The following is a 12318-nucleotide window of genomic DNA, read 5'->3' as shown; positions in this document are numbered from 1 at the left end:
ATCCAATGAAGCAGCCAATGAATGTTTCTGATGCTTCAGACGGAAAGAAACATTGGAAGTGTGCATCGAATATTAGTATAATATATATTCTCCTTGGTAGAAGGGAAAGACACAAGGTCTACACTGCAGGTTTTGATATGAGACATAGAATATAAACAAATACTTATTTGTATTGGTGACCATAAACATTAGATGCATAAAGAGGCAATGATTGCAAATCAAATAAAGGTTAATAAACATTGAATAGGGGGGGGCGTCCTACTAATTCCATCAAAACAACACAGGAAAGTGAACGATAGCAACGGGTGAGGTGGTGAAGCTTGCAGCACGCACAGTGTGTGAATACCTTTAATGGAGGAGCGTTTGGGCAGTATAGTGACTGCACCCACTGCTACATCCTCGAGCTGGTGGATGGGGCTGTTCTTGGACCCCCAGCTGTCAGATCCAATCCACAGGAAATGGCCCACCTGATTGGCCCTCTTGGTGGCATTGAGAACTCCCCTGCAAGGGCATTCATATGTTTATTAGGAGAGAGCACAAGAGGGATGTGCAATCTTATATCTATTACACAGAGGTGCAGCCAGCCTTAAGGAGTTGTTTGGACATCACAGCCCTCTGGTGAGGTTTTTTTCATTAAAGGAAAGACAAGAACAAGGAAGTAACCATCCTTATTGTGTTTTATATGAAGCAGAAATGTTTCTATTTAAAGAAAATGTATGTTTCTGCATATCTCATTCCTCAGTTATCTTTTGCATTTTACTTTCTGGATTCCTCATTCTTACATTTTCTAAATGTTTGCTTCTATGTTTCTTTATATGAACATCACCCAGAGGTATTGTAAATAAAACAATACCTCTGTTGTTATGAGATCTGTATTCCCACTTCTCCTCTGAGCCGTTTATTTGTTTGTGTTGTCATAGGTGTGTTTAACTTGCAAACACAGCCTTTGCACATGGTAAATCTTTGCCTTCAGCTTGTCTTTACAAGCTTCTACTCTTAGATTAAAGGCCTGACCGTTGCAAGTTGTCAGGGTGCCTGAACATCATGTATGAAGTCAAAATGTGAAGCGCTCCTCACCGTATGTCTTCTTCGCTGGCAAAGATGATAACTGCCCGGGAGTGGTGTGTTTCCAGCAATTGTTGGATGATTTTGTCGTAATCCTCCAGCTTGGGGTTGTGTGGAATTTTCAAGGACTGGGCGATGCAAATTCCACCTTTTTAATGGGACAGAAGTGAGAGATGATAAGGCCTCTGGCATGATCTCACCCATTCACTCACTCTCTCACACGGATGTACACACACACACAAAAAGCCCAAGGACACAAAAGCTGCTGGTTTTCTTCGGTGATCTCGTCCATATGAAAAGAGAAACACATCTCAACACAATAGTCAGAGTTAGATGAAGCTGTCACGCCTGCCATTGAGTCTAAATGATCTTACAGTGTATGCATTTACATTTTGGCAATGATCGGCAAACCACAGCAGCATGCAATATGACACTTACAGTCTGCCTTCCAGCTGAGCAACAACATCATTTCACAGACAGAGTTATAAACATCTCTGCAATAACAAATCCAACAATCCACAGCAACTGGGACATAAAGCTACAGATTTAATATTATGGATTTGAAAACTGAAACAACTTGCCATTGAATTTTCATTTTAAGTCATTATCAAACATCTCCTATTGGAACTTGAACCAATCAGATACCACAGCTGGCAATAACAAACACAGAGGATATTAATGCTGACAATAAATCACTCTCAGACAGGTCATCACTGATGAGTTTGTACAGGATGAAGAGCACTGATTGCCTTGGTGACTCACTAAATAGCTGCTACACGCTGCTATTTAGCATGGCATTTAAGCTGATTACTACAATAGATATTATTTTTCTTCTATTGTAATATTCAACAGCTCATTATTGGATGGAGTTCCAAATTAGTCCCTTTCACAAAAAAAAAGAATTAAAAAGCCCGTTGCTCCTCTCCTTTGTGGTAATTACGGGAGCAGATGACAAACTAACCTTTTGAAAACTTTAGATTAACAGATAATGATGTCACCTGCACGAGAGAACCTCCTAACCGCTGTGGGCCTAGATTGAAGCAGCAGCTTATGTCCCGAGTCAAAAGCAAAGCTTTACCCAAACCAATTAAATTTCTCCTACTCAAGCATTTGAATAGTCTACCAAATACGCTCTCAGTCTGAGTTTCCCTGAATAGACAGAGAGATGGAAGGAATCTCCTAATTGCCACTCTCCTCAGCCTCATTACTTTGATATAAACAGCTTTTAGCTGGCAGATCACACGTTTCTAGTCACAGTTTTCACGGGCTTTTCTTCAGGCAGAGGACAGCAAAATGATAGCTGCTGAACCTCTTCTTAAATATGCATTTTTCTTGTATCAGCAGGCAAAACTGGGGATTTTCTTGATGTGGGAAAAGACGCCGTGGGTGCCAAGAGACTTCTCAGATGGCTGCTGTTATCCAGCTTGAGTGGACTAAACATATAAATGGAAATCCCGCCAAAAACATAGTTGTTGCTTAAGGGTTTGTGTTAACTTGTTAAAGTGAAATGTGCTCAGTATCATTTGTGCAAAGAGGCCGCTCGCTAGGTCTCCGAGGAGGGAGACTAAAGCTCTGTTTCAGCTCAGAGATTTCACTTAATTGAAGCCGGAGCACCCACAGTATGCCACTGCACTTCCAGGTTTCTGTTTTAGGAGCTATGATTAGGAACTGATTCTGATTATTTCACACTTTAAAAGCAGCACCTTTTACCTCAAAAGGGCTGTAAGTCTGTACGTAGCAATCACACACGTTCAACAAAGAGGCGAAAAGAAAAAAAATATAATGTTGTTTCCACTAAAATCTCCAGTCTCATGAAATAACATTATGACCAAAGCCCTGCACAGTTTTGTAAAGAGTTACAATGGTTTAATAGTCCTGAGCAAAGATGGATTATAGGTCACTGTAGTCAATAATAGAGACAGAGACCACAAGAGCCACTGATGAAGATAAGAAGCATTTGGAGCAGATCCCATCTTCAGAGAGATATGTGCAGTGGGCTTAAAAATGCCCTTACAGCTGTGGGCTGGCGGTTGAGCAGCAGGGGCTAAATTATTGAATACCTGCAGAATAGTGCATCTGTCAGTCAAGTCATATGGTTAGGCCATTAGTCGGGGAGGCAGGCAAGATGAAAATCAAGTGTTATTTCATTGGTTCCAGAGTGCTATGCTGTGGGTCGGACTGCCATCACCTGTCACTGGGATGCAGATGGACTTGAAAGAGTCCTTGACTCAAGCAATGGATTTAAAGGAGAGGCACATGTCTGTCTTGGTTGGAGATGTGTGATGTGAAGCAGAGAAATAATGTCCCCTGGGAGAAGAAAGTGGTTTATTTCATCTTACTGAAGTCCATCCAAAAGACAGGACTATGTAGGCAGCCCTGGTCTAAAATGTTTGCCATTGTGAGTAGAAGTAGAATTCAGAAGTCCTTAACGTCTTGTAGAATTAAGGCTGAAATAAGGCAAAAGGAAGAAAGGCTGCACAGTTGTACAGCGTTAAGCACTGTCTCCTCACAACAAGAAGGATCCTTGTTTGAACCTCCACTGGGGCCTTTGTTTGGAGTTTTCATATTCTCTCTGTGAGGTTTCCGTGGTCTCGGCTGCATCTTGCCTCCTGCCCAATGTCAGCAGGGATAAGTTCCAGCTTCCTGTGACTCGGCACATGGTGAAGCAGTAACGGAGCATGGATGGATGGAAGGGAAGTACCATTCGAAAGTTTGACATTCAAGAAATCAGTTAACATTTACCAAACTCTCAGACGTTAAACAGCTTAGGGCTATGGCAACAATCAGCAGCCACTGACTTTTGAATGAAATAGTTGAATGAGTGATGTCTACAAGAAAATCTAATAAAAAAATGAAGAGAGAAAGAAAGAGAAAAGAAAAGGGAAAAACAAGTTTTCAGGAGGCTCTTCACTCAGTTTGTACTGAAAAAAAAAAAAAAAGGCAATTAACAAGAATAGTGGTTTCCAAAATGAGGAAAGGAAGACCAAAACAACTTTAAGATGCTTTTAGGATTGCTATGAAGTCAATTAAAAACCACTATTTGAATGCAAAAGAGCTGCAGGAAAATTTAGACAGTGAGGCTAACACTGTTCTACTGTGCAGCAACACCTTGCAGAAATACAACCTTCATGAAAGAGTCATCAAAAGAAAATCTTTCCTGCATCCTCACAACAAAATGCATAATCAGAAGTAAGCTTGATGCATTTTGGAAGCAAGTCCTGTCAACTGGTGAAGTTGAAATTGAACATTTTGGCCACAATGAGCAAAGGTATATTTGGAAGGGGGAATAAGGAGGAATTTCTTGAAATAAGCTCCTCGTCGACTGGTAAGCACTTCAGCAGAACAGTCTTTGGGCTCGTGTGGAAACCAAAGGATGCTTCTACACCAGGATAATGATCCTAAACACACTTCAGAATCCCAAATGGACTACTACAGGAGGAGCAAGTTGAAGGTTTTGCCATAGTACTCACAGCCCCCCACTTAAATATCATCAAAAATCCATGGACAGACTTCAATTGAGCTGTGTATGGAACCAAGAATCTCACAGAACAAAGACTTGGGAAGAATGTGCAAAAAAGTACAGGAACCAAAAACTTTCCTGTGGCATCAAAAGATTTGTACTGACTATGCAGAGTGTCCAAACTTTTTCTCTTCTCCTCTCTTGTTCTCTTGAAACTGTAAAATGAAAAAATGTAATCTTGCTTAAAATATTAAAGACATGTGTCATGAAAAGAGTTCATCCTTCACCCACCTAGCTGTTATGGGTAACGTATTTTGATTACGGGTGCCCAAACTTTTGCATGCAAGTGTTTCGTAACACACTACTTTCTAGCTGTCATTTAAAGTCAGTGTAGAGAATGAGGAAGGAAAGTAGGTGTTTTTAAATATATATATATATATATATATATACACAGACACTTTAAATGTTGAATTTTCTCCTGCAGCAGAAGTGAGATGTGCTAGTTTGTGACAGTGAGAGCTGCTTATTATTAATTTACCTATGGTCCTTAAGCACAATATCAAAACTATATGCACCAAGAACTCATGACCTATGTTCCATATTAGATTAATATGTCAAAGACAGTTTAATGATCATGATAGCTAATTTCATCAGGCTCTTGGAAGTTCCATGCTTATCTGTCCAAGTGTCACAGGTCATCCACTGCATTAACCGCTTCAATTATTCATCCTCAATGCTCCGTATCTAAAAATGCACGGCAGGGTGAGGAATCCAGCACTACCATTTGATGTGGTAAAATAGAGATCCCTTTAAATTAGAATCTGTTGATGGTTTTGACCTCCCTGTTCACCCGCCTGCTTGCCTACACTCTCCAACCAGGAACCTCCAGGGGGTCCATAATGGTGCAATTATATTTATCACCTCGACAGTCAAAAAATGAACCTGCTCCCTCTCGTCTCCCAGCCTGAACACTTGGGAGCACATCAAAATTGTATATATTATGTCCATGTTCTACATCTGTGTGCCCTTTCTTGTCCTGCCTGCCTTTCTACTGGCCTGGGATTCGGCAATGTTGAGGGGTCAGGCAGAAGAATCGCGGACTATTTTAAAGTGGTTGCAGATGGGCCGGACTTCTTCTACTTTCCCCCCTTCAATTACCACATATGAGTCTGATATTCTTTACCGGCTGTTTTTTTCCCCCCCTCTCTTCTCCGTATAAGCCAAATTTGAGAATGCATTGCGTTGGCAACCAACTACAATCAATTCCACGGTGATACTTTGTGAGAGCTTTTCCTCAATTGCAAGTCTTTTTTATCTGATCTTAAAACTGAACTCCATCCCTCTGGCCTTGGTCCAGACAAACAAAGAAAAGTGCAAACAAGATTTGTCTTTGTCAGATTCACCTCGAGCCAGATGGAAGGTGCCCAACGCGATAGTGTCCAAACAGAATGGAGACAGCGGAACAGAAAAAGCAGGGGGAAAGGGGAAAAAAAAGGAAAAGATCAATATGGGCTGACCATCACTCTAGTCTCAGCTTGGGGTAATGGGCACCCATATTGCATTAGTCCGTGAGATGCTTGTTCTTGAAGTGGTGAAGCGAGAATCCTACTAATGCATCTGACATTTCACGCAACTCAACAGAGCAGCCACACAGAAAAGTCTCAGGGCCTTACGGATCAGCTTGCATAGATGTTGCAACAACATCCACCGTACAATGCTGTTGTTGTGCTGTTGTCTGATACACTGACTCAAAACACAGACTTTTCTAGGTTCTGGCTTTATTAACAATCACTTATTTTCTTATTCAGTTCAGTCCTTTCAAATCAGTTTCAGTGTTGAACTGCTTCCGCTACTGTGCAGTTATACCATTATACAATTAATGTGTCTATTAAAGATAAGTCCTTGGGTACAGGAGGCATTTCTTTGGAGGAAAGAATTCTCATTTGTATATGAAAACAACATACTGCAGTGACTGGAGCTCAATAGAACTGAAATGAGTGCACAACAACAATGGCCCATAATTCTTGTGTAGCTGTTTGGGGGATCATAATTATGTCACACTGTTTCCTGCTCTTTGTAAAAGAAAGAAAGAAACAGCGGTTGAAATGTGTCCGAGAAAACCAGCAGGAAGAAACTATGTTTATTTTAAGACATAAGAGGAATTGAGACTACCAAAACAAGCCTTTAATCAGGAGTTTTCCTTATTTGCTCCCACATAGACTACTTTGTCTCCCCATCCCCCCTCTTTCACTCTCGCTCTTTATGTCGATGCAAATTACGAAGCCACAAACAGCTCCTCGAAGTTTTACTGAGTGATCGCACTGGACACGATTGCACAGAGATAAAATATTCATGCAGGCTGGACTTCTGATCGGTGCCTGTGGGATATCATTAGCTTTTCGTCATTCCTGAGGTTTCCGCACACAAGTCTATTAGAAGTGGAGACACAGCTCACTCCCTAGAAATGTGCAGGAAATAGATTGGGATCCACAGAGGTGGAGGTGAAAAGCGGCAAAAGACTTGCTCCCGTGGCGCGGCGGATGCTATCATGGATGAAGGGTGATTTTTCCAGCTGAGATGGCATTCCTCCTGAAGGTGAAGAAATGAAGTGAAAAGGCAGCTGCTGCACTATTTGTTGAATAAAGACACTTGTGTAAAACTTGTTTGTTTAATTGTAAGGCTTTTGTAATGAGGTGTGATCGTCCTCATCTTGCAAACAAACAAAAGTCTCTCCACCCTCCACCCGGGCTGATAGCACAGTGAACGTCATGATTTGATCGAGATGGCTGACCAATTGTTCTGTTTATCAACTGAGTTTATCCTGGTAATAGCAACGGTTGTTAACTGACATCTAAAATGACATACCAACAGCCGCATCGACCTGAAAAAAACAAAAAAAAACAAAGGTGGAGTGGAGCATGTGCTCAATTTTATAGACCTGTCAAGAGGCAAAACCACAACTGAATGTCTGAGAATACATCTCTTATGCTCATCCAAACCTCTTCAAACGTAACAATGCGACCGTTTAGTCTGGCAAAGGAACATTGCTACTTGAAAAAAAAAAAAAAATCACCATTATTGTTCCTCCACAGGGTCCAACATGCACGACTGATTTTAAAATCTTGCTTTCTAGACAAAGGTTTTTTGTGAAAAACGTCTTGACGCTTTCATCTAAGAAGTCAGGATTTCTTTTCACACTTTTCACACCAGATCAGAGTTCATAAGCTGACAGACCAACGTTACGTTCACCGTGAGCTGTGCACTCTAACTACAAGTGATAAAATACGAGACTGAATGAAACATAGGCAGAATGAAAAAAATAAAAATAAAAATACTCCCCAAGAGCAGCTGTCTGACCGTTCTACCTCCTCTCTTCTGGACAAGGGGAACACATTAAACATTTATTTTCAGACTATTCTTCCTCTGGGTTTATTTAGCAAAAAGTGCTAAATGGTTACTTAGAAAGAAAACTGTGACCTAAGAACACGCTATTCTCTGTGACATCCTCCCTTCCAGCTGTTTCCCTGTCTACATTTCCAGTAACACTCCACAACTCACCGGGGAGCTACAGCAGAAGCTGCCAAACAGATCAATAATTCATCAACCCAAAACAGACTTGATGATTGAAAATGCAAACTTAATCTCCTGAGTGAGTGCAAGTGGCTTTTTTTGTTGCTGTTTTTTTTTTTTTTTTTTAAATCATGAAGATAGAATTTGAAGTTTGAATTTAATTTTCTTTGAGTACATTTCGGATCCCCTTCCCTTACCCGCCTCCTTGGAGAGTTGTGTGAAGGCCTCCACTCCCTTCTCTCCATAGCTGCCTTCTGAGGCCACAGTGGAGACGTAAGTCCAGTCCAGGGCTCGGATAATGTCCACCATGGCCTGGGCCTGGAATGAGTCCGGGGGAACCACCCTCGAGAAGAAGTCATAGCGCCTGTCGTCACTCAGCTCCGGGGCTGTTGACGCATAGCTGATCTGCGGGATCTTAAAGAGAAGAGGTGCAGGTGAAGAGAAGGGAAGAGAAAGTTAACTTGTGTTGTTTCTGTTCTGGTGCAGCATCGTAGCAGTTGCAATGGTGAGTGCTCTGACAAATCGCATTTTTGAATGGTTGTGTTCAAAATTGCTTCCTATTTGTTGCGCAGTGCTCTACATTTACTGTCTGCCAGTTTGTTCTCAAGTGTTCTCAGTTTAGTATTCAGAGTGTGATATTTGTACACTATATACCCTCAGCTCAGTGCTCTGAGAAATCCCTACAGTGGAACGAAAAAGTGGATTTTTGCCACCAGTCCCACAATGCAATGTGCCACATATTACAGATACAGTGTTTGCCAGGGTCAGCTATACTTAAAGGCTAGAGAAATAGTGCGGAGCAATACACTCTCTTGCCAAGAGCCTGATGAGAACACTGATAGCATTCAAGTCTGAACACTAAATATTAAGCCATTTTTAGGGGCATAGTTCACCTGGGAAACTGGAAAAAAAAAGCAAAACAGTCAGGCAGGCTTTGTCCAAGGAAAATAAAAAAATAAGCCTTGTGGTCAGAGAAAAACATTGTCATTTTATTGTTATTGAACCACTCTAAAAATATGTATGTGTGTGAGCCTTAGCAATCAAAAAAGAAGCACATCATGAGGTTGGCAGGGTTGTGGAGGTGGGAGAGACACTGGGACTGTTAGCCTCAGAGAAGTTTCCAGAAATGATGGAATAATGTGGGTTTTCCAGGAAATGGAAATATTGTTCTCATTGAACTGAGCTGCAAAAACTACCCAGCACATGTAAAGCTCCTTGTGTAACTGTTGTAAGGGAACATTTAAAAAACCCAAAAAAGGTTACCGAATGAACCAACTTTCAAACTGTATTGTTAACAGTCAGTGAAGCTCTGTAGGCCACACAAAAGAACACGTTTATTATTCATACATACTGGCTGACTTTAGTATTCACTTTGCCGTCAAATGACTGCAGGTGTTGACAGAATTACTTTGATAACAATTATGATCATATTAATATGTCAGTTGATCATCTAAGAATAAAAACACTTTATGCAATATTTTGCATAACCTGTTGCTCTGGCAACGTGCTGTGCTGTCACCTCCGACTGTTAACATTAGAAACTCCTAGCAGAAAATGTCTTTGCAGCAATTTTCATGAACTAACAGCATAGCATTGTAAGTGCTCTATTACAGTTATCCCCTGATGAGACCTTAATCTTTCTCCATCACCCTGCAGCATTGCCAAATACTGTACAAAAAACGGAAAAATCTATTATTATACTGCACACCTGCGCTATTTAACTCCCTTATGTAAAGCATCTGCAACATCATATACTCTCTAGTACCCTGTACAAAATAAATAGAAAATAACAATTATGAACAAAACTATATCATTAAAACTTACTTTAGTTGACATTTTTAGTCACATTTAAAGATCTGCTTAGTCTTTAGCATTTAGCATAATTATCATTGTGTGACAACAAATCAATTGAAGACAATACAAATCACCTTATGTTTCCAGTAACAAAAAGGGGCCAGTTACAAGTTAATTAGAAAACCATTTAGTGCTTTCTGATAAACAAATACAGTTATTTAGCACAATGGACGGACTTCAGTAGTATTTTAATACTGTGGTTTTTAGAGCTTTTTCATTTGTAAAGAATTAGCATGCATTTGTTAACAAATACCTGCGTATTCTGATCCCACGCTTAACTTCATGAACGACACAATCACTATGCAGTTTTCAGCAATCTACAGAAATGAATGGCTATCAGAGGAATATAAAATGGACTTCTATCACTTGAGATCTGCAAAAATGCACAGTAGACACTTCTGCTAATGTTCAGAAACCTGTTAATAATCTGCAGGTGTTCTTCTCACCCCCCAAACTCTTTATTGGATGGATGGCAATGACTCATTATCAAGGTCAAAGGTATCTTTGTCGAGTATTTTGGTCATGAGCTTACAAAAGCTGTTGCGAGTGCATAATAAAAGCATCCATCAAACCTGCACAAATGACTCCAGGTGACACTTTGCCACAACTGCAGTTTTAAAACAGCGTTACTCTTTTTTAGAAAATTGGAAGAGAAAAAGGAGACGGAAGTATTTGTCACACAAGTTGAAATAATTAATGAATAACTAAAAATGTGTGGAAATCAGAAGCTTAGATTTTTTCCGACTAAGCCTCAGTTGGAAGTGAGAATCTGGTGATTTAGTTGTTACTATGCTGCCTGATAAAGTCCTAAACATCTCATCAGTAAGTCGATTTAAGGTTGTGAAACAGCAATCACACCTAGTGGCACATCAGGGTTCAATATGGCCACCTCCCATTAGACCGGAGGATGGGCAAGCAGGGACATACATCATTTTCTCTTGAACCCTTTGCAGTGCCCCATCTCAGAGTCTAATATAAGCACCGTATGAATGCCATCCATTTCTGTTAGAGTGATCAAAAGCAGCTGCACACAAGGGAAACACTGGAATGAGGACACAGTGTTGTGCTGATGGGATCGCGCCAACTCACAGAGTGTGAGTTATAGCTTTGACCCACAACTCAAAGAGGGTCAATTGAACAAAGCTGACAAATTGAGGAGAAGAAGAGGAGGTTAGACTTGAGACTATCAATATGTTTCAAATCACTACAAAAAATGTAAAAAAAATATATATATATAAAAATGGATAAGCAACTGTAGGGATTTTAATTCAGAAATACTTCCTTATCCAAAAAGTGAAGCTCCTATTTGGAACATATTTGAGGAGTCTATCAGAGCTGCGCTGGTATGAAGTCAAAAAGTGTTATAGTTTTTGTGAATCACATCCTATCTCTGCCACAGCTGAGACACAAAACTGCTTGAACAATTGTTTCTCCAGAGCTTTATGCTGCAGGGAAACATTTAAAAAAGCAATGCCGTTTTACTTTGTCCCAGACTTGTGCACTGTTGATACAATTTCTCCTCCTCATTCTGCAGGAATCCACATCTCCTTGCAGTACGAACACTAAGATTTCCAGCCTCTTCTTTTTTTTAATTATCACTTTGACCTCCAGGTATAATGGAGGTGCTAAAACCGGATTGAGAAAATGCTGACAATTAAACCTGCTGAATTGATGGGACAATGTGACGCTGACTAACTGTAGTTATTGGATTGTAACTTATCTGCAATTCTTTCCCTAGCAATTAGTAATTAATCCTGTGCAAGAAGTGAATTAGATTAAAATACTCTTATTATTTTTCTCTGCAGATTGTAAGCAGCTTCTTTAGTTTCCACTTTGCTTCCACAGATACACAAGTGATTCCCAAATCCATGAACTAAATAAGCTCCTGTTACGGCAGCAGATTTGAATGTCTTTAGGGAGGCTGATAATGGACAAAATAATAAGGCGAGGAGAATAGATATTTCATCAACATTTTTTTTTAATCATTTTCTGAAAATAATGAGCTTGAAACAAATTGCTTCTGTCTTTATTGCACTCGATTCAGCTCACAAAACATGTCACCATGGAAAACAACATGATCTATACACATGAAAACAAGATGCAAAAGATGTGAGATGTCTGAACGCAGTCAACATCGATGGCAACCAACAATAAGCATTAACTGATCTTGAAGTCAGCCCAAGAGAGGACAATTAACGCTGGCCCTTTTCCGCATGACAATTTCTCAAAGTTGATGTCTGGCACCTGCCATCTACAGTGTAGATCAGAGTTAGGATTGCTGAGGGTAATCGCCCTGCTTGCTCTTCAATGTATCTGGCCTGACAGGATCGATGGAGGGAAAACACAGGGGTCTGTTATAGAGGACAGTG

The 12318-nt window shown here is 40.3% G+C and overlaps 1 protein-coding gene across 1 annotated transcript in view; it reads right to left on the bottom strand.

Moving 5' to 3' along the window:
• LOC142389714 (metabotropic glutamate receptor 7-like) overlaps nt 1-12318 on the bottom strand; it is a 64658-nt gene that overhangs the window by 27566 nt on the left and 24774 nt on the right. The window contains exons 2-4 of the mRNA XM_075474699.1: nt 8293-8509; nt 1078-1213; nt 347-501 (exon numbers count right to left, since the gene is read on the bottom strand). Of these exons, the coding sequence (XP_075330814.1) occupies nt 347-501; nt 1078-1213; nt 8293-8509 (508 nt within the window). The remainder of the gene's footprint in view (nt 1-346; nt 502-1077; nt 1214-8292; nt 8510-12318) is intronic.

Source organism: Odontesthes bonariensis, chromosome 10, assembly GCF_027942865.1.
Source record: "Odontesthes bonariensis isolate fOdoBon6 chromosome 10, fOdoBon6.hap1, whole genome shotgun sequence".
NCBI lineage: Eukaryota > Metazoa > Chordata > Actinopteri > Atheriniformes > Atherinopsidae > Odontesthes > Odontesthes bonariensis.
Note: the sequence above shows the minus strand (reverse complement) of the source record. Positions and strands in the feature narration are given on the sequence as shown.